At 35.8% G+C, this 27,114-nt stretch overlaps 1 protein-coding gene, 1 non-coding gene and 1 pseudogene across 2 annotated transcripts; 2 read left to right on the forward strand and 1 right to left on the reverse strand.

Annotated features, from left to right (window-relative positions):
- The first annotated feature begins 982 nt into the window (after window positions 1-982).
- LOC121211566 (small nucleolar RNA R71) lies at window positions 983-1,089 on the forward strand. The gene has a single exon (XR_005906789.1). It is a non-coding gene; the product is annotated as a small nucleolar RNA R71 (small nucleolar RNA).
- Window positions 1,090-17,566: 16,477 nt separating this feature from the next.
- On the reverse strand, window positions 17,567-18,094 carry LOC107919402 (uncharacterized). Its single transcript, XM_016848877.1, has one exon. The coding sequence runs from the start codon at window positions 18,092-18,094 to the stop codon at window positions 17,567-17,569; it is 528 nt and encodes a 175-aa protein (XP_016704366.1).
- A 229-nt stretch (window positions 18,095-18,323) lies between these two features.
- LOC107919410 (probable L-gulonolactone oxidase 6) lies at window positions 18,324-23,597 on the forward strand (annotated as a pseudogene).
- The last annotated feature ends 3,517 nt before the right edge of the window (window positions 23,598-27,114 follow it).

Consider the following 27,114-nt stretch of genomic DNA (forward strand, 5'->3'; position numbering starts at 1 on the left):
CATCTAGAATAGGGCTTAAACAAATGGTAAGTTGATGTGCAATTATTTAAGAGTTCAAGAAATTAACCATATAGTTCTTTAATGTGGTCTCTCTTCAATGTTGCTGGATATGGAACTCGTGTTTTGTAGTCTTAAATTACCGGCTTATGCTCTTTCTTACCTTCCTCAACCTCATCACTTTTCACAACAACTTCTAGCTTCGACTTCTTTTCACGCTCGACTAACCCTTCCATGTTTTGAATAGTGATTGCATGGATTTTCTGCTTTGGGTTAGTTTTAGTGTTGCTAGGTAAGCTACCTTGCTGTCTTTCTGAAACAAGTTTTGCAAGTTGTCCAATCTGATTTTCAAGCCCTTGAATCGATGTTTGTTGATTTTTCAAAGCTGCCTCAATGTTTTGAAATCGATTTTCTGACATCGAAATAAATTTAGCCAACATATCCTCTAGGTTTAATTTTTTCTTTTGCTGATAAGATTGCTGAAAACCTGGAGGAGGTTGTGAAATTTGATTTCCTTGACCTCCCCAAGAGAAATTTGGATGGTTCTTCTAACCTGTATTATAGTTATTGCTATAGAGGTTATTTTCAGGTCTAAAATTGTTACCCATAAAGCTAACTTTCTCATGCTCCATGTTAGAACTGAAGGGTAAAAATTCTAGATTAATCATCTCCACTCCATTCACATTACATTGCACTATTGAATTCACCTCCTTAGAAAAATAGAAAACCATTAATTTTCTTACCAAGAGCTTAGACCTGATTTGCTAACATTGAAACTGCATCAATATTTAAAACATCAGCTGCTTTAATCGATTTCATTCTCATGACTTGCCACTGATAGTTATTTAGTGTCATCTCCTTAATAAACTCTTGAGTTGCCTCGGGTGTTTTATTATTCAGTGTTCCACCAGCTACTGCATCAATCAGTTGCCTAGTTGAAGGATTTAAACCATTGTAGAAGGTTTGAACTTGCAAGCACAAAGGTAACCAATGATGATGACACCTTCTGAATATATCCTTAAATCTGTCCCATGCATTATATAATGTCTCCAAATCAATTTGAGAAAAAGAATAGATATCGTTCCCTAACTTAGCTATTTTAGCCAGTGAGAAGTACTTCAACAGAAACTTCTCGGTCATCTGATCCCAAGTCATGATAGAGCCCTGTGGCAATGAACTCAACCACTATTTCGCTTTGCTCCTCAAAGAGAATGGGAACAACCATAAGAGTATGCCATCATCAGTAGCACAATTAATCTTGAAAGTGTCATAAATCTCTAGAAAGTTAGCCAAATGAGTATTCGAATCTTTATCTTTTAAACCATCAAACTGAACACACTATTGTGCCATCTAAATTGTGTTCGGCTTCAGCTTGAAATTGTTTGCAGCAACAGTTGGTCTAAAAATACTCGATTCAGCCCCAATTAGAGTGGGCTTAGCATAATCATACATAGTTTGAAGAGCAGAAACTGTAGGAAGCTGCTGATTATTTCTATTATCACCTATTTCCACAATAATATCCTTTTCCTCTTAATGGTCTACTATATTCTGTTAACTTTGCCTTGCTTCTCTAACCTTTCTACTATTTCTACGAGCAGGTTTTTCAATCTCACTATCAAAATGTAATGGATCCAATGGGTTTCCTCTAGTCATAAACCAAAAGAACCTGCCAAAAGCAAACAAATGAAAAAAATATTAGAATATAAAAACTAAATTAAAAATAAAGATATTAAAATAAAAATAAAAAAGACTAAATTAATAGAAATAAAATTTTCCTATTATTTCAGTCCCTAGCAACAATGACAAAGACTTGATTACAGTCATAAACCAACTAAAAATTTGACAAAGGCAAGTGCACCTATCAATTAATAGTATAACTACAGTGAGCACTAATATCATTCCCATGAAGACTAAAAGTACTAGTAATTACCATATTTCTATTATTTAACTGATAAATTGGAGTGATTGATTAAAACTAAAATTAACTAAGAACACGACAAAGAACAAATTAAGGAAATAATTGAGAAAACAACTAAGAAGTGAAACAATACCTAAGAAATAATCCACCTAGACTTCATCTGTCATTATCTATCTAAATTATGCAACTTCTTCACTTAGTATCTTGATCCGTAGAAATCCCTAAATTATGTTAATATCTCTTTTCAAAGCTAAGAGCAACTGACTCTAGGTTGATTAATTGAAATTTCTTTCTAATTAAAACCCCTATTATCACATTAACACGATCTATAGATCCCTGTATTATATTTGACTCTAATTTGGAAGATTTATGTCGTCATATTTCTAGGATTGCATGCAACTCCACTCAATTATGCTAGATCTACTCTTAAACAGGGTCTATTCCTCCTCTGATTTAAGCACATCAAACATGGATTAATAATCTAGAAATATCAAACCAACAATTAAACACACATAATTGAGAAAAAAGATCCAAGTATTTATTGCATAAAAATAGAAATCAAATAACATGATTCATTCTATGGTTCATCTCCCTAGGTATTTAGAAAATTAGCTCATAATAGCAAGTAAAAACATCCCAAAAACAATATAACCACAAGAAACCAAGAAAATCATAATAAAATTTAAAGAAATCAAAAGGAGATGTTCAATTTTGATGGAAATCTGCTTTAGATTTGGCTTCAATAGTGTTTTTTTAAGTTGTTTTCTTGAGTATTCTCTGACCGCTCTCTCCTCCCTTTTTATCTTTTTCATATGTAGGTCTTAAAATGCCTGAAAAATCTAAAAAAATGTGTTTTCCCACAGGTTTGGAGTGCGATTCGTGATTTCCACACCGTCTGCCACATGGCCGTGTGGTAGCCCGTATATGTGCCAGACCATTTGGCTTACATGACCGTGTGTCCAACCCATGTGGATCTTGAAAGTTGCTCCGATTTTTTTTATTTTCACTCTTTTTACTCCTAAATGTTGTCTTAGGTATAAAACCATGAATTTAAAGGATTAGGAACATGAAATTCACCATTTTAAATTGAATATTCATCCAAAAACGCATTGAGAATGAGACTAATGTTACTTTTGGCATTCATCAGAGACCAAGAAGAGAACCAAGGGAATATATTTTAGTGTAGGATGAGATTGAGAGAAGAATCTTAGCTAAGAGTGACAATAAATGTAATCGGTATAGGTTTATTAGCTTAGTTAGTAATTAACATATCAATCAGCTATCGTTTTATAATTTTCATTGTCTAAAGAAACTAGGAAGAAAATTAGATTAGTTTGTTTAATTGAAAATTTAAATTTAGTTTATAAACAATTTATTTTGGAATTTGCGCTAATAATTTTTGAATCGATTAGATTAGTAATTGTTTAACTAGTAATTAACTTGATAAACACATTTACCAATTTGTCAATCCCTTAGGTTTGATCATTGGAATACTCGATTGTTCCATTATAACACTTTAAATATTACAACTGATCTTTCACACTTTCAATAAAGTCGCTAGATATTTAAGTACAATAGTATTGATTCTCAGCCTCGATGCATGTACACTGAGGCATGTCAAGTTGTTGGCGCCATTTCCGGGGATTGTAGCTGTGTAAATGTGTAGTTAATTTAGTTGTTTTTAAGACAATATTAGTTGAAAGACAAGGAAACTAGATAGTGTTTTTTATTTTGTTGTATAGTGGATTATTTTTGTGTTTTTATTTTAATTTATCTTGTTGAAGATTAAGCTTAATCATGTTTAATAACAATGAACATAGGTGGTTGGATGATCAATACAACTATAAAGAGCATTTGAGTTCGGAAAATAGAGATTCGACAAGCCTTTTCAGTTATTATGATGATCATAGATGGCATGAATATTCAGACGAACATCTTCATGGATTGTATGGGTATGCAGATGGTATAGACAGCTACAACCTTGTAACACCTCTAACCTGTATATGTCGCTAGATTAAAGTTATGAAGCTTTACTAATAAGCTATAAAAGTAACATATTTTAATCACATTCTTAATATGTTTTGGGATAATTAATGATGTAAATTAGTGAATTTGATGCTCTTAATCCTTTAAATTTATGTATATGTACTTAGGAGAGCATTTGGGAGCAAAAGGAGCGAAAAAGAGCCAAACTTGGACAAATAGAGTTGTTTCAATAGCCACACGGCCTGTGCCCTTCCACACAGGTTGGACACATGCCCATGTGAGGCACACGGGCTGGACACACGACCATGTGCCAGCTCATGTCGATTTTGCACGTTGCTTTCCAAATGCACGAAAAAACGCAAGTTTTAGGTTTTCTGGGCATTCTAAAGTCTATAAATACCAGTTAGAAGAAGAGAGAAGGGGGCATTAGAGAATATCCAGAAAACGACTCAAAGAATGCCATTGGAGCCACTTTCGAAGTAAATTTCCATCAATATCGAAGATCTTCTTTTAATTTCTGTTGAAGTTTTTATGAGTTTCTATATCTCTTGTTGTTATTCTAACTTTGGAATGTTTTTATTTAGAATTATGAGCTAATTCCCTAGATATCTATCTAGGGAGGATGAAACCTTTGATGAATTCTATTATTTGATTTCTGATTTACATGATAAATACCTGATTCTTGTTCTCAATTATGTATGCTTATTTTAATATTTTCAGGATATTAATTCATGTTCAATATGCTTAATTCAGTGGAGGAAAAGTCCATGTTTAAGAGTAGATCTTTCATAATTGAGTGGAGTTGCATGCAATCCTAGAAATATGACGATATAAATTTGTCGGACTAAAGACAAATCTAATAGGGAAATCCATAGATCGAGTTAATGCGACGATAGGGGTTTTAATTAGAAAGTGATTTCAATTAATCAACCTAGATTGCAATTAGAAAGAGATATTAACATAATTTAGGGATTTCTACGGATGAAGAAACCAAGTGAATAATTCATTTAATTCAGATTAATAATAATAGAAGAAGTCTAGGTCGATTCTTTCTTGGGTATTGTCTCTCCCATTGGTTATCGTTTGATTATTTTCCTGATCCGTTCTCTGTTATGTTCTTAGTTAAATTAGTTTAGTAATTTTAAATTAAAACCCATCAATCTAAACAGTCGGATAAATAATAAGAAAACGATAATTACTAATACTTTTAGTCCTTGTGGATACAATATCTTTACTCACCGTAGCTATACTATTGTTCGATAAGTGCGCTTGCCTTAATCGTAATTTTTGTTGGTATAGAAAACACACATCAGTTAACGTACAAATGGTACATTTAAACATACATTATCATAAACATATTATAAAACAATCATTCACATACATATTGTCCCTAAATCGAGCCGTCGAGGCCCTAGAAATACCTTAGAAATGATTTGGGACTAAATTGAAAACATTTGGAAAGTCTAAGAAAAAGTTACAAAAAATTAACTAAATGGGTCACACGGCTGAGACACATGTCTGTGTCTCAGGCCATGTAACATTCGAACTAGGGACACACCGTCTTGTCCCAGCTTGTGTCCTCACCTGTGTAACTCTCTGAGTAGGGTCACACGGTTGTGTCACACACTTATGTGCCGAGTCGTGTAACTCTTGAAATTGCTCCACATGCTTGTGTGCCAGGCCGTGTAAATTACTGACTTGCATGTAAAAGAATCTATAGGAGACACACGGCCGTATGTAGTACACAGCTAAGTCACACACCCATGTCTCAAGCCGCGTGGACATAAATTTGCCCAAAATCAAGCCACTTTCAATACCAAATCATGCATAAACCTTTAGGCCTTTTATGCACATAATCAAGGCATCAAAACCCTATCAAAGCATACATATAATTACCAATTCAAGAGTCCTAAATCCACTAACCAATATGGCATTCAAGGCACCTCAAATGTAATATCAAGACTTACCTAAACATGCATATTTTATCACTTATCATTCATCAAATATTAGCTCTAAAAACTTACTAAACATGCCTCAACATGACCATTAATATTCCATCACAAAACATGCCATTTGAACCATTCAAAACATACAACATATGATAGCTAAATGACAAAAACCATCAAAATATCAAATGGTGCCATTCAAGATAACTTGCACAATTTATACTTGCCAAAACAATCATTAAACATTCAATTAAACATCCTTATAAGTCCACCTATACATGTTAATATTGCCATTTTCCATACATACTAACCTAGCTCAAATATGAACTAAAACATGTCCTAAGTCTCTATTTTCAAACCATCATCATCATGCCAAGATGTCCATATCAACATGTACTTTAAAGTAACCAAAATCAGATAATTTGGTAAGGCATCAAGGTGTACTAAACCAACATAGCTTTCCAAAGCTTATATATACTAAAACACCATTAACACATGCATCATAATACCATTACAAATCAACCTATACAGGTTATTATAAATCTTAGTCAAATTACTCAAAATCTACCAAATTGTCCATAGGATAGTGAGATAAATCTTCAACGATGTAATAGCCCGTTTTCAGTAAAATCGAAATAGTTGTTTAGGGACCAAAAATCTGAGGTCAGAAGAAAATTTATTTTAATATAATTTTATGGTCTACAGCATGATAGAAATATAGTATAAAAATTTCGTTAAGAACTTTTACCGTTTACATGCCTAACTTGATAAAAAGGACTAAATTGCATAAAGTGTGAAAATTGAATTCTAGTAGTTAAAAGTATCAAATAGCTATGAAATTTAAAATTGGAGGTCCTTATATAGCAAATAGACCATTTAGAGGATTTAGTGGGTAAGTATGATTATTCATCATTGGAAATTGAAGAAAATATTAAGGTTAATTTTGGAAAGTAAATGATAAAATGATGATAAATAAATTAAATAATTATTATTATCATCTATTCTCATAATCTTTCATCAAAAATATGGAAACCCTGGCCATGGAAGCTGAGTTTTTAGCAAGCTTATTTTTCTCATTTGGGTAAGTATTCTTGTCCCGTTTTTAATGTTTTTTATGTTTCTGATATCGTAATAGCTTAATCTAGGTATCTTGGGGATTAAATTGTAAAATCATTAAAGTAATAGGGTTTTGCCACGGATGAGTATAGTTTAATTTTGAATTTTTATGACAGAAAATGAAATGTTGTTGTTAGAGAAACAACTTTTGTAAAGAGAACTTTGATGAAATTGTCAATTACGGATTAAATTGAAAAGATGAAAATTTTATGGAAAATTCTAAATTTTGAGAAATACATGGGCTGCTATTGATATGTGTGAAAATCATCTAGGCTTGAAGAAGGATTAAATTGTATAAATTTCATTTTTTGAGCCTAGCGACTAAATTGTAATTAATTAAAAATATAGGGGCAAAATAGAAATTTTGTAAAAAATGTGTGTTGGATTATATTGAATATGAATTATATTAAATTGAGTTAAATTCATTCGTATAGATCCGAATAGACCTAATACGGAGTTAGATCGAGGCAAAGAAAAAGTATCGCATTAGTAGCCTTCGTATCTACATATACTTATTGAGGTAAGTTCGTGTAACTAAATTGTACATTTAAATGTTTTAAATTGAATATTTTTGTGTGTGATTTTTATAAATTTCCATGTGTAATTATGGTCACATATTATCGAGTCCCGTTTGAACCTTAGAAATTTAAAATATACAAATGACATGTCATTAGGGTTCCCGATATGGTTGTAATCCTGCATGTGTTGCAGATACACCACAGCTCTCTTGAGCTTCCCGATACTTGGCTCTCATGTGCTTTCAATATTTAGCTCGCAAGAGCTTCCTAATATACAACTTATATAAGCTTCCTGTTACTTAGCTCACATGAACTTCCTGTTATATGACTCAGAAGAGCTTTCTGTTTACATGCTTGTATAAGCATACAAGTACATGAATTGACAGATTACAGATTTGTACACTTCGTGTGTACTATCCGTGTATCCAATGATATTTTAAATGGTTCAACGGGAAAATTTCTGATATGAAACAATACGAGTTTGAAATGAACAATTACGGGTATATACTTGAATTACATGGAAATGACATTACATGTGGTACATGATATTCGCGACAGGTTTTAAAAATTTATAATTAATCGTTCTTAAAAGTAACTACTACCACGATGAAGACAAGTGTACCTACTGAACAGTATAGCTTTAGCAAGACCGGATCGTCGAACCCAAAGGAACCAAGAGTACTAGTAATTACTTTCTTTTTATTATCTAGCCTAAAAATTAAGGGATTTATTTATCTAAACTAATTAACTAAACTAAGAGTGCACAGAGAGAAATTTGGGAAAATTCGATTTATTAAGACAATACCCAAGCAAAAATTCACCTATACTTCACTTGTTATTTGACTCTAAATCAGATGATTTATTCATTTGACATGATCCGGAGAAATCCCTAAGTTATATTATTATCTCTCTAGAGACTAATAATGCCTAACCCTAGGTTGATTAATTCAAATCTCTTTCTAATTAACGCCCTAGTGTTGCATTAACTCGATCTATGGATACCCTTATTAGGTTTCACCCTAATCTGGCAAAAGCTTATAACCCTATCTCTAGGCGTGCAATCGAATCCGCTTAATTACGACAAATTTACTCTTAGACAGAGTCTTTTCCTCCTCTGAATAAGAGTATTAACTTGAATCAATATCCTGGAATATTAAAACAAGAATTAAGAACACATAATTAAGAACAAGTCAAATATTTATCATACAATTCAGATAATAATAACAAGATCTGTCTTAGGTTTTATTCCCCTTAGGTATTTAGGGGGTTTAGTTCATAATTATAAAAGAAAACATCTAAGAAGAATAATGAATACAAAACATAAAGAAAACCTAAAACCCCTTAATGGAAATTGAAGGGAGATCTTCAGTCTTGACGATAAATCCGGCTTCTGAGATGGACCAATCGACTTCTCTTGAATAATTCCTTGCCTCATACTCCCCGTTTGTTCTAAGTGCCTCCTCCGGTGTTTAAATAGGTTTTAAAATGCCTAAGAGCCCTCAAAAGTAGCCTTTTTTGAATAGGGCTATTCTTGGGCTCGGTAGGGACACGCCTGTGTGTGATTACTCCAGCCCGTGGTCAATGCTGTTGAATAGGCACGGGTGTGTAGTCTACCCGTGTAACTCGTGCTTCGATCCTTCCAAATGGAAACTGTCGTGTGACACGCCCGCGTGAGGAAGTCCAGGCCATGTTGATTTCCCACGTGGGTCCATTTTCTTCGTTTTTGGCCCGTTTCTCGCTCTTTTTACTCTCCTATGCTCATCCAAGTATAAAACATGAAATTAAAGGATTAGCAGCATAGAATTTGATAAACCATAATTTATACATATTTTTATCCCATGCTTAGCGCATTTATGGATGGTTTCTCCTTAGAATTGGTGAATTTTAATTTCATGTTTTATACTTAGGTGAGCATAAGAGAGTAAAAAGGGCGAGAAACGGGCCAAAAACTAAGAAAATGGACCCACGTGGGAAATCAACACGGCTTGGACTTCCTCACACGGGCGTGTCACACTGCCGTGTCCTTTTGGTAAGATCGAAGCACGACTTACACGGGTAGATCACACGATCGTGCCCATTTAACAGCCCTGACCACAACCTTAAGTAATCACACACGGGCATGTCCTTGCTGAGCTTAAGTTTAGTCCAATTCAGAAAAGGCCAATTTTGGGAGCTCTTAGGCATTGTAAAGCCTATTTAAACACCTGAGGAGGCACTTAGAAGGGGAGGCAGAGTAGGAAGCAAGGATTTACTCAAGGAAAACCGATTGATCCATCTCAAGAGCCGGATTCATCATCAAGGTTGAAGAACTCCCCTTAAGTTCCTTCAGGAGTTTTGGATTTTCTTATGTTTTTTTATCTTTATGCTTTTGAGATGTTTTCTTCTATTATCATGAACTAAACCCCCTAAATACCTAAGGAGAATGAAACCTAAGATTATTATTATCAGAATTGTATGATAAATATTTGACTTTTTCTTAATTATGTGTTCTTAATTCTTGTTTTAATATTCCAGGATATTGATTCAAGTTAATGATTTTATTCAGAGGAGGAATAGACCTGTCTAAGAGTAAAATTGTCATAATTAAGCGGAGTTGACTGTGCGCCTAGAGATAGGGTGACAAGATTTTGCCAGATTAGGGTGAAACCTAATGAGGGAATCCATAGATCGAGTTAATGCAATTCTAGGGTGTTAATTAGAAAGAGATTTCAATTATTCAACCTAGGGTTAGACGTTATTAGTCTCAAGAGGGATAATAATATAATTTAGGGATTTCTACAAATCAAGTCAAATGAATAAATCATCTGATTCAGAGTCAAATAACAAGTGAAGTCTAGGTGGATTTTTCCTTAGGTATTATCTCAATCAATCGAATTTCCCCAAAAGTATTTTCCCAAGTTTTCTTTTTTATGCATTCTTAGTTAGTAATTAGTTTAAATAACCAAACCTCTTAATTTTTAGGCTAGATAATAAAAAGGAAGTAAATACTAGTACTTGTAGTTCTTTTGGGTTCGACAATCCGGTCTTGCTGAACTATACTACTGTTCGATAGGAACACTTGCCTTAACCGTGATAATAAGTTAGTCTTAAGAACGATTCATTTCTAAATGTTTAAAACCTGTTACGAATATCACGCATCAAGTTTTTGGCACCGTTGTCGGGGAGCTAAGATATTAGGAACACTCGATTTTTATTACTTTAGCCATTTTACTTTTATTGTAATTTAAATTTTTATTTTCTTGTCTAATTCTTCATTTGTTTTCTTCTAATAGGTTTTTCTACTTTATGACCAGAAGAAACCCGTCAAGACCACTACTTTTTGACAGTGAGATTGACCGCACAGTTTGCTGAAACAGACGAGAAATAAGGCGAAACCTAAGATACACAGAGGACTAGCAAGAGGATGATACTTCAACCACAACCGAGGAGATGGCTAAAAACCAAGAAAATCCACTACCTCCTGCAATTGTTGCTGATCCAGTAAATCAGAATCCTACTCCACGCACTATGTATGATTATGCTAAACCTAATTTAACAGGAACTGAGTCAATTACAGTTAGACCTGCTATTGCTGCAAATAATTTTGAACTGAAACCTAACACAATTCAAATGATACAACAATTTGTTCAGTTTGATGGTTTGAAGGAGGAGGATCTCAATGCTCACTTGGAAAATTTCATAGAATTTTGCGATACATTTAAAATTAATGGCATTTCTGATGACGCTATTCGCCTTCGGTTGTTTCCCTTTTCGTTAAGGAATAAGGCTAAAAAATTGTTGAACTCGTTACCACGAGGGTCAATCACTACTTTGGAACAAATGACCGAAAAGTTTTTTATTAAAATATTTTTCACCGGCTAAAATAGCCAAATTATGTAATGATATCTCCTCTTTTATGCAGATGGATTTAGAAACACTCTACAATGCATGAGAGAGATACAAGGACCTTTTGCGAAGATGCTCTCACCATAGGTTACTACTCTGGCTACAGGTTCAAAAGTTTCACAACGGCCTGAATCCTTCGACTCGGCAAATGATTGACGTAGCCGCTGGTGGAACTATCAATAAGAAGACACCTGAGGCGGCTTACGAATTTATTGGGGAGATGTCACTAAATAACTATCAGTGGCAAGTTATAAGGACAAAGCCACCGAAGATAGCTGATGTTTTCAACCTCGATGTGGTTACTATGCTATCTAAGCAAGTAGAACTCTTAAATAAAAAGATTGACAGTTTGTGTGGTTCTACTTAGGTACATCCAGTGGTGAGGTACGATTTGAATGGAGGAAGAGCATGCACAGAACATCAACCTTTCAGCCCTAGTATCGAAGAGGATCAAGTCCAATATATGGGTAACAATAACTCTAGACCCCAAAATAACCCATATAGTAACACTTATAATGCAGGTTGAAGGAACCATCTCAATTTCTCGTGGGGCGGTCAAGCAAATCAAAGGCCACAACATCCTCTAGGTTTTCAACAACCACCTTACCGACAAGAAAAGAAGCTGAACCTTAAAGAGATAACAAAATTTATCTCGGTGTCAGAAACTTATTTCCAGAATACCGAGACAGCCCTTAAGAATCAGCAAGCGTCAATCCAAGGGCTCGAAACTCAGATAGGCCAACTCGCTAAACTGATTTCTGAACGACCATAAGGTAGTTTGCCGACTAACACTGAATCTAACCCAAGGAAGCAAATCAATGCAATTACCATTCAAGATGCGGAAGGGTTAGTTGCACCTGAACCAGAATTGAAGTAAGAAACTATGGTAAGTAAAGGTAAGGGTGAGGTGGACCACAATGACTAGAAACCGGTAAGTAAAGAATACAAACCTCGTGTGCCATACCCAAACGGGACAAGGAAAGACCGCACAGAAGAACAATTCGATAAATTCCTTAAATTATTAAAAAAGTTACATATAAACGAAAGTTGGATGAGGCGTCGCATGTGGAATTGAATGCAGTTTGCTCAACCATATTACAGAATAAGCTACCTAAAAAATTGAAAGATCCAGGGAGTTTTACGATTCCTTGTTTGATTGGTAGTTTAGATGTTCATAATGCATTGGCTGACTTAGGGGCAAGCATTAATGTTATGCCTTATAAAATGTTTAAACAGCTAGGTCTTGGGAAACCCAAACAAACTAGGATGAGCATTCAATTGGCTAATAAAACCATTAGATTTCCTAGGGGTATCATTGAAGATGTTCTTGTTAAGATCGATAAATTTATATACCCAGTAGACTTTGTTGTTCTAGACATGGAAGAGGATAGTAACGCACCTTTAATTTTAGGACAACCCTTTTTAGCGACTGCTAGAACCATTATTGATGTGGGTACAGGTGAACTCACACTTCGTGTGGGAGACGAAACAATCACCCTTCAAGCTCATAATTCGAGTAACACATAAAAAATTGAAGGTAGTTGTATAAATCATTCTTCTAGTACTGATCATGTGGTGACACCCTCTATGCAGGAAAGAGTTTCGAAGAACACATATAAGCCGTGTTCAAACAACAACAAAGGACCTATCTATGAAGTACGAAGGCTACAAATCAAAGAGCTAGATGAATGGCCAACACAAAAACTGAAAACACCCGATAAACCAAAACCGAGCCAGGACGAGCTCAATACCTCACCAAATCAACTTAAGGTTGGAGACAAAGTACTACTGGATGCAGCAGATCCTCGCATTACCACTTCTGAACCTAATGAAGAAATTCCTCTTACGGTACTCAGTATTTTCCCATATAGTACAATCAAGGTAAATCATCCCAAATTCGGCACATTTAAGGTAAACAATACTCGTCTTAAACCTTATGTTGATAAAGTTTATAGCAGGGATGAGGAGTGTAAACTCTTCGCACCACCTTGACCATGCAAAAAAGAGGTAAGTCGAGCTTAGACTATAAATAAGGGCTTCTTAGGAGGCAACCCGAGCACTAACAGTGTTAATTTCTTTAGATTTTAGTTTTTAACATCTAACATACTAACCGAATCATGGAACACAGGCTTTCTAAAGACCATACAGCCAGGCACACGGGCGTACATTAGGCCGTGTGAAAAAAGGGCAAGATTTTTCCCTAACATGGAATGCAATAAGTTACCACAGCCGTGCGATATGGCCGTTGGTGAAACAGATAGAACAACACAGGTGTGAGACACATCCGTGCCTTGAAACCATGGTTGAAACTGAGAATGTAACACGGGTGTGCGATAAGTCCGTGCCATCCACCCATGGTCAACACTGTCAAAACGAACACGGGCGTGGACCTATGTACATGGGCGTGGGAGAAGCGAACAAAGCAAGACACGACCGTGTGACATGGCTGTGTGCACCAACACGCCCAAAGAACACGGGCGTGGGCCGAATGTCAGACACACCCAAATTCAAAATTCGTGAAACACACGGGCAAAAATTAGGCCACGCGGGTATGTCCCACTGCTGTGTGCCCTAAAATCTATATAAACCCATCAGTATTCATCATCTCCCTCCCTAAAAATCCCTAACCCTAGCCACTGCAACTCCACATGCCCTACACTCTACACCCGTGCGCCGTCTACAACACCAATTCTGACATCCCAAACCCCTTCCTTTTGCGTTTGTTTACTATTTTCTCTCTATTTTCTTTAAATAGGTTGCTTATTTCATGATTTCTCTGCTCTATTAAACTATTTTGAATGAATATTTATAGTTAGAATATTAAAATACTCATGCTTATTTTATAAAAAATTTGTCATTTTAGTTACAACATTATGCTATACTCTTTCATTTTTCCTTATTTCCATGAAATTTATGCTTGCCCACATGCATTCATTCATTATTCCCATAATCCTATAACTTGATATATTTAATTGTTTTAGTTTGTATCATCTAGTACATAAATCTCATGAAATATTCATATTTAGTCTTAATTTTCCATACTATTCTTGGGGCACATTGGTTGAACTTCGATATTTTAATGCAGGTACAATGTCGTCCTCACGTGATAAGAAGACCGCTGTTCCCACCTCGAAGAAGAGGAAAGGAGCAGTGTCATATCGGGTCCTACCAAGGAGATTAGGCACCCGTTCCTCTAGGTTCCCTTGGGACCCCAAGAGGAATTATATCAGATATTATAGGCCCGACCCCTAGGTGTGGGCCGTCGCATTGACTGGGCCACATTAGAACAGATTCAGTTGGCTGACGCGGTCCGAGCCTTACTGATAACTAACCTATGGGGGCTCTTCTTTAAGATTGTCGAGCCAACGTATCTCGAGTTCACATTGGAGCTCTACTCGACGTTCCATCTTCAGACTGTCATGACCAACTTCGACGATTCTGGAACAGTCCAGTTCCACCTTGGTGGTCTAGTACGCCAGTTAAGCGTACTCGAGTTCGGGATTGCACTAGGGCTATACACAGAAGAGTTCATGGATGAAAATAAACTCAACACCCTCCACCGCCACATCCACTACTCCTCCTCGAAATGCTGGAGGGACCTCGTTCCTACCTCTGCCACTTACGATCCTAGCCACTCCAAGGCATCAGCTCTTCTTCCATCCTTGAGGTATCTACACGCCATTTTGGCTCACACTCTGACAGGAAGACGAGAGAGCACCAGCGTCGTCACCACCCACGACGCCTTTTTCTTATAGAGTATGGCGAATGGGCATGTCATCGACCTTACCTACTTTATTTCCTTTTTCATTCGCCACTAGACAGAGCAGTACAGAAGAGGGGTCGTCTCTATCAGGCCCTATGTGACTCAATTGGCTCGGCACTTCAGGCTCCTCAACACAGCAGCCCAATCATCGTCCCTCACTCTCATTGGCCAGATGTCCCCACAGGGCATCTTGAGTATGCTAAGTATGAAGATGATCGAGAAATGACGTGGCACATACCCTCCTCAGTAACGCCTCACCTAGTCCACTGAGGAGGAGAACCCAGAGGACATTACTGATGATGTCCCTCAACGTCACGAGGATCCACCGACTCAGCCATCACCCCCCTCTCGTCCAGTTCATGCGGCGGCTTCATACACTGACATCTCTGAGTGCCTTACTCGATTCGAGCAACAGTGTTTTCAGTGCTTCGATAACATTGATGCTACTCTATAGTAGATTTGTCAGCACTTCCACATCTCATCGCCACCCCCACCTCACGAACCATCTAGCGATAAAGATGTTTAAAAACTTTTATTTATTATTTTATGTTGTTACTGTTATTCTATTTTAAGACTACTTTTTATTTTTCTTTAAGCTTATTTTTAGTAGGTTTTATCATTATTATTTTACAATTTTTAATTTCATCTATTTCATTACGAGTAATTATGCTTCTTTATATTCCCTAAAAAGTTCCTGATTCTATCACAGCTATAAAGAGCTCCAAAGCTCATCATCGCATAGGAACTAAAAACTTCACTGGGAAAGGTTCTCCACGACTTCCATGTCCTGCTCGACCATGACCATAGCTACCACCAAATATAATATTCTTTTGGCTCAGGATTTATGGATTAATGAACCTCTACCACCACCGGAGTATCCTCCTCTACTCTCATAATTGCTTTGGCCGATTACTCTCCATAACTCCAATTCAAGGAATCCATTCATAACTCAGGAAGTTTCATTTTTCTCCCTATATTATGATATTATATTTACATTTTTCAGTATATCTATCTTTGTACATTGAGAACAATGTACATCCTAAGTGTAGGGGGTTATTTATTTCGGTATCAGAAAAATCCCTGATTTCTGTCTTATTCTTATGTGATCTTCTCATATCATTATTAGAATTAATTTTGATTAATTTATGATTTTTATTGATATGTCTTGAATTAAAACATAGGCAATTATGCATTGATTGTTTAAAGTTTAAGACATTAGGGAATCAAGCATGATAGTTGATTTTTTGAAGAATTAAAAACTTTTAGGTTGTTTCCCTAAGTTTAGGTATTATCTTGAGTTGAAATTCACAAGTTTAAATATCAAAAAGCCATAATTTTTGTGAGATCTTGAGCCTTTAGAGCATATTTTATTCCTTTCATGCTCACTTTCATTATGAGTGCGTTAGTATTGAATTTTTATTCTAGAACTTGCTTGATTATGCATGTCAAGACCACACCATTCGATTTGATATGTCAAGATAATAAAGGCACTTAGGTTTAACCCACTCACTCCACAAAAGCCTACCTTCATAATTAACCCTTAGTGAACCCCTTTGAGCCTAACAAGCCATTAATTGATTCACCCTCAATATTAACCTATAACCCATTATTGTTGAAATCCCCTAATTTGATCCCTATTTTTGTCGAGATTTGATTTGAACTAATTTCTTAGCTATGTTTTGTTCTTCTATGTATTTGACTTGTTCTAAAAAAATGTACTTCAATACATATTAGTTGTAATTCGTCATTTTTGAGCTTAAGTGTCAATTCCATTTTCTGAGAAGAAGCTCACTTGTATTCAACTGATGACTAGTCATTTTTCTAGCTAGGTCATTTTTCAATTCAATCTCGATTCTAACCTTTTCTTTCAAGATTGTGACCACACCCCCTAGCCAAAGCCACGTTACAACCCTCTAAAAAGACCTTTTTGATTGATGTATCAGCTCAATTTATAGTGGTGGAGATTTGATTTTTAAGCAAGCCTATGGCAATAACTTTTCATATTGACTAATGAGTGCTTCTATTGATGTCCTTAAACACCTTGAGAGATTTGAGTGTATCTTTAGTTAGGATGTTAAACTCTGTGATATTTTTATCAAAGGTAATCACTTAGATAATGGGAGACACCTATGTTTTCGTGATAAAATGTTCAACTTGGAATGTTTGAAACTTTGATGAACTTTTAGTTGAATTTTCAATGTATGAATACTTATAGATTATTTTGAGATATTATTGATAGGGATTATAAATTGAGAAGAATTTATTTTGATTGTGAGTTGAGGATTTTGCTTGAAGACAAGCAAATGCTTAAGTGTGGGGGTATTTGATAAACCATAATTTATACATATTTTTGTCCCATGCTTAGCGCATTTATGGATGGTTTCTCCTTAGAATTGGTGAATTCTGATGCGTGATATTCGTAACAGGTTTTAAAGATTTACAAATGAATCGTTCTTAAGACTAACTTATTATCACGATTAAGGCAAGTGATCTTCTCAACCACTCTTTGGTCACTGAATTCCTCCCCAAGCAGCCTTATATTGTTGACAGTAGTCATGATTCTGTCAGCATACTGCTTGATGGTTTCTGAGTCCTTCATTTTGAGATTTTCAAAATCTCTTCTCATGTTGATCAGTTGCTGTTGTCTGGTCTTGTCAGACCCCTGAAACTCCTCCTTGAGTTTGTCCCAGGCCTGCTTTGAAGTGTCACAAGCCATTATTCTTGTGAAAATAACATTAGAAACTCCACTTTGAAAGCACGACATAGCCTTATACTTCTTGGCACAGTCTTCATTGTGCTGCCTAATCTGGGCTATGGTCGGGTTGGCTCTTAATGGTGGTGGCTCAGTGTCATTGAGAACAACATTCCACAGGTCGTGTGCTTGCAGGTATGTTCTCATTTTCACTGCCCAGATGTTGTAATTTTCTCCAGCAAAGACAGGTGGAGGAGGTGGTGTAAAACTCATTTTTCAGCAAGCAAAACAACCTCTACTTCTTTTGTTTCAAACACAATTTGCTTAGTGACAGTGTACAACCAAGGCCCTCAAAGACTGAAAGCTCTTGATACCATTTGTTGGATAAATGGCAGTAGCAAAGAAAGCAAAAACGAATGAAAGAAAAACAAAAGAAAAGAACTCAGCAAGAAAATTTGTAACTAAGAAGTCATCATAATTTCATTCAAACTTTGAATATATGATGGTTACAAAAGTATTTGACAGTTACCTACTAATTTAACTGCTCTTACTTACTAAAAAAAATATAGCAACTTGTATACAAAAGAAAGCTGGCATACCAGCTATTACCTCAGTCAATCTTTCCTACTAACTTAGCTAACTCATTACAAAGATTTAGGCTAAGTTCCATAGGAACAAATATTCAAAAAAGTAATTTTATAACTGAACCAACTCCATTTCTTTGCTACAAAACAGTATAGCAGCTAAAATTGTACAATTTGCTGCTGTTGGTCCTTTGTTGCGATGCAGGCCACGGCTTCAACAGGAGCTCGTTGTGGGAGAAAGGGAGTTCGGTTCATGATTATGTAGTGGAGATGAGAATTGTAAGCCCTGCAAAAGCTGAAGATGGATATGCTAAGGTGTGGGTGTTAAATGAAAGTGACAAAGATCTCGATGCAGCAAAGGTTTCACTTGGAGTTATTGGGGTAATCTCTCAGGTAACTCTCACTGTCTCACAGCTTCCTTTCTCCATTTGCCATTGTTCTCTTTGGGATGATATGATTATGAGCTGATTGTTTGATCATATGATTAAACTATATTCTATCGATGAAAGCTGGAAATTCAGGAATCAAGAAACCATCCACTATAGCTCTCACCTATTGTTCTTGCGCATAATGGTAGTGATGCAGTGTCGGGGGAACCGGTCCCCCTTAGTTTTGTCAAAGGAATTTTTTACTTTTTAGTGTCAGAAGGAATACTTTTGTCTTATGAATAATTGAATAAATTTATTATTACTTAAATTCATAGTTAGCTATCAACTTGGGGGTGGATTGAAAATTTAAAGAGTTTGGATAAAAATTATAAAATCGAAAAATATGTTTGGAACAAGTATAATTTGTATAGAATTATATTTTTTTTTATTTGACATTAATTAGTGAAATTTTTATTATATAATTCATTTTTCAACATAAGTAAATTTCTTATTTTTTCTTTATATTTTGTGATCATCCTATTATCATTATCGATATCTATTATAATATATATATAGATATATTTATGTATAATTCTTTGATTATTTTATAGGTCACACTCAAACTTCAATCTCTTTTCAAACGATCCATTACTTATGTAATGAAAGATGACACAGATTTGGGAGATAAAGTAGTAACTTTTGGTAAACTCCATGAATTTGCTGACATATTTTGGTATCCTAGCCAACGAAAGGTAGCCTACAGAATCGATGATCGGGTTCCCGTTAATGTATCTGGGAGTGGTGTCTATTATTTCACTCCATTTCGCTCCACTCTTTCATCTGTTTTGTCTGTTATCCGATCTGTGGGTTTGTATTGACAATCACTATTTCTTTTATTTTCTTCATTACAAATTTGTAAGAGAAAAAAAATAGATGACACTTAATCCTTAATCTTTGACATCAACTCACAACAATTTTATTATTATACGATTTTGTTCGCCGCCGTTACGATTACAAATGCATCAACTTCATCAAAATAGCATTTTAGCTTATTTATTTATTTACTTGTATGAATTTGTTTAATGATTTAGAGGTGTTAGGATCGTCCCGAATAAGCAACGAACAAGTAAAAATAGTAGAAGAAATTGAGAAGATGAACACACAAATTTAACGTGGAAAAACCCCTTAAAAGAGGATAAAAAACCACGGGCAAAGATAATTTTACTATAATGGCAAAAGAATGAAGAGTACAAAAGATGGAGATAAAAACTAAACCCCAAAAACCCGAAAAACAAAGAACCCTCAAATGTAAACACAAAATTCTCTGAATGTGTTATGAGTTCTAATCTAATGGGTGTCTCTTTAATTCTAAGATTGTAAAGGAGCCTATTTATAGGCTAAATTAGTAAGTCAAATAAACTATACTAATAAATGCTAAATATATTATACTAATAAATACTAAATCTTCTAGAAAGAAAATATATTTTTGTTTAACTTGACTTGCAAGCAATCTCTTAGAATTTGGGTCACACAATTCTAACAATCTCCACCTTGACACAAATTCTTTCAATGCCATCTTTGCCAAAACCCGCTACGGGCCTATCTTGAACTATGCAGGGAATTAACTGAGTCGAATCTATGCTTAGAAGCTGGAAGACTTCTAGCCTTCGACTTGTGCACTGCCAAATCAAAACTAACCCGGGTCTGATTTTCACGAATACAGTGCCCTAACTTTTCAAAACCTGCATCCAAAAGAGAACCTCTCTTCAACGAAACGGTCATACCTTTTTCCCTCCTATGACCAAGTTGCCTCCGCTTCAAATGAGTTGACTTTGACTCCGTAACGGACGAGGGACGTCCGATTTCACCGGTCACTGTAGAACCTTCCAGAATATAAAGACTGCCGGTTCTTTTACCTTTTAACAAAACGAGAGCTCCATGAGATACTTTAATGTCGCTCGACTCGATGTTGATTCTGCATCCTTTCAAGTCTAAAATACTCAAGGAGATGAGATTCTTTTGTAAATCAGGTACATACCTGACATCTGAGAGTGTCCTAATCGTCCCATCGTGTATCCTAATTTTAACAGTACCAATACTGATTATTTTACTAGATGAATCGTTTCCCATGTGCACAGCTTCACCTTCAACTGAACTGTATGTGGAGAACCATTCTCTATTGGGACACATGTGGAAAGAACATCCTGAATCTAGGATCCACTCAGACGTAAGCTTGGAGTTATCGCTCGTTGACACTAACAAGAAATCATCACCGCCTTCATCGACCAAATTAGCACCAGCTACATCTTCCTCGTTACTCTCAGCAGCTCTTTTATTTCGCAGTTTATAACAATCTGCTTTGACGTGACCTAACTTTTTGCAATAGCGACACCTTTTGTCTCGTTTCTTTGATGCTACCAAAACGAAAGCTTGTCTATCTGCTTTGCTATTCAAATCAAACTCATTGTCGAGTTTGTCTCTACTCAACAAATGACCCTTCACATCTTCGAACGAGAGTTTGTCTCTGCCATAAATCAGGGTCTCCCTGAAAGACTTGTATGAAGAGGGTAAAGAGCACAATAATAGCATAGCTTGATCTTCATCGTCAATATGAACCTCAACGTTCTTTAAATCATTTAAAAGAGTAATGAATTGACTGATGTGATCTTTAACAAGCTCACCTTCGTTCATGCGAAACGTAAATAGACGTTGTTTCAACATTAAACGGTTAGCCAGAGACTTAGTCGCATAAAGAGTTTCTAACCTTTTCCACAAGGCGAATGAGGTCTTCTCCATCAATACCTCCTGCAATACTGTATTCGCGAGGCACAACTGGATTGCAGACAAGGCCTTTTCATCAAGCTCTTCCCATTCTGTTTGATTTAGATTCTCAGGCTTTTTCCCTGTAACAACCTTTTTCAAGCCATTTTGAACTAGAATTGCCATCATCCGAACTTGCCACAGATTGAAATTTGTCTCACCATCGAACTTCTCAATTTCAAACCTTGTTGCTGCCATCTCTGACCGGGCTGATCTATGAAAGTTAAACTAGCTCTGATACCACTTGTTAAGATCGTCCCGAATAAGCAACAAACAAGTAAAAATAGTAGAAGAAATTGAGAAGATGAACACACAAATTTAACGTGGAAAAACCTCTCAAAAGAGGATAAAAAACCACGGGCAAAGATAATTTTACTATAATGGCAAAAAAATGAAGAGTACAAAAGATGGAGATAAAAACTAAACCCCAAAAACCTGAAAAATAAAGAACCCTCAAACGTAAACACAAAATTCTCTGAATGTGTTATGAGTTCTAATCTAATGGGTGTCTCTTTAATTCTAAGATTGTAAAGGAGCCTATTTATAGGCTAAATTAGTAAGTCAAATAAACTATACTAATAAATGCTAAATATATTATACTAATAAATACTAAATCTTCTAGAAAGAAAATATATTTTTGTTTAACTTGACTTGCAAACAATCTCTTAGAATTTGGGTCACACAATTCTAACAAGAGGAAACTCAAGAATCCTTAAGAGATACTGAAGGGAAGTGCCTGAATGCAAAGCTAGTGACTTCAACACTTCAATCGTCTGCTTATGGCTTAACAGACAACGGTATACCCCCTTGTCTCTTTCTTTTAATAATACCTACTTCGAATAATTGAATCTCTTTGATTTTATAATTTTATTATTTAGTCTAAATAGTTAAAACTGTTAATTAATTCGATTAAAATACGTACATAAATTTTCTAAAAATATCTCTTTAAACACATCATATTTATTGAAGTGGTTAATGACAAGAATAAAGCCAAGATTAGCCAAGATCTTTTTGCTAATGAGAACAAGATAAAATTATAAATTGTGGAGCAAAATTAAAAAAAGTTATCAAATAAATCTAAATTGAATTATTTACTTTTGAAAGGTATCAACACAATTTTTTCTTTCCAACCAAGAGGGACCAATAACCTTATCTTCATGTGCCTCTATTTAATGGTGTTACTTATTTGAAGTATCTAATCCCATTATAAAAATATATTACCAAATTATGTAAAATTAAATATAACAAGAGTTAAATTATAATTTAAGAAAAATGGAGGGTTCAAAACTAAAATTTGACCGAAATAATCTATAGCTAAGTATATGCTTTTTGCTTCTTTCATTCATGAAATGTAGGTGTCATTTTTACGGGCTATCCAGTAATCGGATTCCACCATCGTCTCCAATCATCGGGAACTTGTCTAGACAGCCATAAAGACTCATTGATCACCGCATGCCCTTGGGACCCCAGAATCAAAGGCGAGTTCTTTCACCAAACCACATTCAGCATCGATTTATCAGTCGTGAAAAGCTTCACCCAAGACGTGCAGAAGCTAGTGTCAATGGATCCCAAATCACTATGTGGGCTAGAACTTTACAATGGGATCGTCATGCGCTACGTTAAAGCTTCCACCGCTTACTTGGGCAAGCAAGAAGACGCCATAGATTTCGACATTACCTACTACAGGAGCAAAGACCCCATGGCTCCTAGGCTTTACCAATACGTGTTGGAAGAGATCGAGCAAATGGCGTTGTTCAAATACAATGCTTTGCCGCATTGGGGGAAGAACCGTAACCTGGTGTTCGATTGTTTTCGAGTGAGTGGACTGACCAAGTTCTTGGACTGAGAAATGGGGTCACCGTATTGAAAGAAGGGTGCGCTTTGGAAGGAGTGTGTGTTTGTTCCCAAGATGTTCATTGTGCTCCAAGGAAAGGCTATTTGTGTAAACCTGGGAAAATTTTTCTAGATGCAAGAGTATGTGCTCGTGTAAATACTAAGAATTAGAGCGAAATGATATATACACTACTCTTTTGAACCACATGGTTAAAATGATATGTAATAACTATGAACATAAAAGGAAAGAATATATAAAAGATAATTATGCTTTAAATCTAATTATTAACTCCGGTTAAAAAGAAACTAAACCAATCAACTAAAATATTGAAGATGAATGTATGGTATTCAGGATTTTGTTTTAAATCTAACTGTTAACTCCCGTTAAAAATCTAGGGGTTTTTTTTGGCTGAAGAGTGAAAAAGTGTTGGCTCTCCATCGTCCACCACATGCTACCCCTACTCATCAGCATTGGGATATTAACGAGTCAATTTAGGGTTCAAAGCTGCATGCATCCACAACAACGAAACCCCATGATTTTAATTTCATGGAATAATCTTAAGTCCCCAGCTATGAGGTTGGAGTTCAACCATGTGCAGACATAATGAATTTGTTTTACAACCAAAATAATTTACTTGTAATCCCACGATTTCACATGTGAATTACTTGACAAAACACGCAATTTAGAAAATGAAAGGCAACAAATTCAGAAATGCAATTCCTTCAAAAAAAAAAACCAATTGATGACATCAGGGATTTAAATAGCGGTCCGATACCGGTATAGCGGCCGCTATATAGTGGTAACGGTGCCGTCCGAAACCGCTACTGTTAAAACTAGAGGTGTGAAGTAGAGTCACACCAATAGCGGTGGATCGCGATCGCAATTTAACAGGTAACGGCCAATTGCAGCAATAACGGGCTGCTATTCCCGTTATTTTACAATAGGTGTCTAAAAAAGGGCATGTGATAGACGCAGGAAAAGAAGATGGTGGCTGGACGATGACTGAAATTTTGATGAAACATTGGCATTTGAGGGCTTGAACGTCGAAGAACAATGGTGTTTACAAGATGATTTCTGTTTCCTTAAGTTTGAGTCACTGGATGGATGTGTAAGTTTTGGGGAGAGGAAGAGACTGAGGTAGTCGAAAGGTCTGCTGAAAACTTGAAAATGAAGAAGAGATAAGCACAGAGGGGTTTTTCCAAGAACCTGTTGCTTTTCGGGAGCTTAGCCTTTAGATTTTTTTTGGCTGAAATTAGGAAGTTTGTAGAGCACCCTCTATTACTTAGCTGGATATAAGTTTGTTTTTCGGCCTTGTATGATTGTTTTATTTTGGGCTTTATTTGACTTTTTCTATTAAAAAAAATAGTAAAATAAAATATCAATATTTTCATTTAAGTATTTTAACATAAAAAATATATAAAAATATTTTTTTATTACTGTATCCTATTGTATTCGTGTCCATATCGAGTCGTATTCATATTGCGTATCCGTGTCCATACTTTATAGCTAAAAATAATTAAAAGTGACTTTTTAAAATTATAATTATAATTATTATGTTTTAAAATAAGTTGTGCGAATTTTAAAAAATTTCACGACCGCGATACCCGCAGTGACCGCAATAGCATCTATTATGTCCACAACCGCGATAAACGCAACACGACCGAAAACGCGGCCGCAACCGCAATTTAAATCCCTGGATCACACCTTACCATTAACTAAAACAAAAATATAGTAAATAATTAATAAATAGATACTATTAAATAATGAAGACATACTTGTCAGAAGCAACTTTCTATGATACACAACTATATATAAAGGTGTGTATTCGAAAATGAATGGATCAATCAATTGTATAGCCAACAAGTTTCCATCAACCATGCCAATTATACCAGTGTTGTATTCAAACAAGTTCAATGAGCTTGTCCTGTTGAAATGCCTCTTTCTATTAGTTGTTTTGGTGGGTTGCAGTCCTCCAAGGGAGCCTGTCAAATGTTCCATGAAAGATTCAAACTGCACCGTCACGAACTCTTACGACGCATTCCTCGAACGAACCATTTGCCAAGCAGGGAACGTGGTTTACTCGATATCGGAACAAAAGTTGGTTTCCATCCTATCGGTGGTAACTGAAGTCCAAAGGAAAATGAAAGTGGTGACACATTTCTCTCACAGCATTCCCAAGTTAGTCTGCCCGGACGGCCAAGATGGGTTGCTTATTAGCACGAAGAACCTTAACCGTGTGGTGAAAATCAACCTGGCGGTAATGATGATGACTGTGGAGAGCGGTGTCACGTTGAGACTGTTGGTGTTTGACACACTTTATCCGGATGAAATATGAACTTCAGTCTGGATCTTAAACAACAGCGTAATATATCCGGATGACGAATGAAGCAAAAAAGCTAAGTCTTGAGCAACAAGGCTCTAAGCTTGTGGAAGAAACAAACAAATTTTGCAAGGGAAAACAATAACAGAAATCAAATCAAAGAAAAAAATGGAGCATAAATTGAATGAAATTCAATATTTTTATTTAAAATGAACTTCGGCATAAAGCCATTACATATACCAGATATTGGCTGGTCAAAATCAACAAATTCATCACCTAAACATTACCTAACTCCACTTAATTCATTAGAACTAGATAAATTTGACTTGCACACTAAAGCAAAGCTGGTAATCAGCTCTTCATCATCAAGTTACATCAATTTTCATCCAAACATAGTTCAAAATGAACTAGATTACAAAACATTGTTAAAAAGAAACAAAATGAAAACTGAGATGAAACAGTAGCATTAGTATCCTCAGTTGCATGTATTTCATCCGAAAGACTTATGTGCATGAATTCTTCTTTGGATGCATGAGCTGCATGGAGGGCCATTCTCTAACACTCCTCCTTGGTCTCCATGCTGCTAACTCCTAACTGTTTCCTCAATTTGATGAACCTTGACACACCAAGAGCCCTTGTGAAGATATCAGCAACCTGTTCTTCTGAATTGTAATGAATCAGCTACCTCTCGAGCTTGTTCCATTTTCCTTACCACATATAGTTTGATGCTGAAATGCTTTATTCTACCGTAGAAAATAGGATTCTTTACAATTGCAACAGCAAACATGTTATCACAATAGATTTCTGTTGCTTCCCTTTGATGTAGGTTCAAATCAGCTAGGATTTTTCTTAGCCAAATGGCTTGGTTGATTGCTCCAGCAGCTGCCACATACTCAGCTTCAGCTGTGGATCGAGCCACTATCGATTACTTCTTTGAACTCCAGCAAAACATTGCTGAACCAAGTGTAAATGCATAACCTGAAGTGCTTTTCATGTCATCCTTTGAACCAACCCAGTTACCGTCAGTGTAGCCTATCAGCTTCAGGTCTTCACTTCTGTTAAATTGTAATCCATAGCTCAAGGTGCCTTTGATGTACCTGAGCACTCTCTTTGTTGCTCGAAGATGCTACTTGTTGCAGCAATGCATGAACCTTGATAGCATACTCACAGCAAACATGATATCTGGTCTGGTTGATGTCAAATACAACAAGCAACCAACTAAACTCCTATAGCTTCATTCCAACAGCTATAGGTGTACTTGTTGGCTTGTAATTCTTCATAAAGAATTTGCTTAGAATTTTTGCTGCAAATGTCTTCTGTCCCAAGAAGATTCCACTGTGAGTTTCTTGCGCCTCCATTCTAAAAAA

The sequence above is a fragment of the Gossypium hirsutum genome, chromosome A12, assembly GCF_007990345.1.
Source record: "Gossypium hirsutum isolate 1008001.06 chromosome A12, Gossypium_hirsutum_v2.1, whole genome shotgun sequence".
NCBI lineage: Eukaryota > Viridiplantae > Streptophyta > Magnoliopsida > Malvales > Malvaceae > Gossypium > Gossypium hirsutum.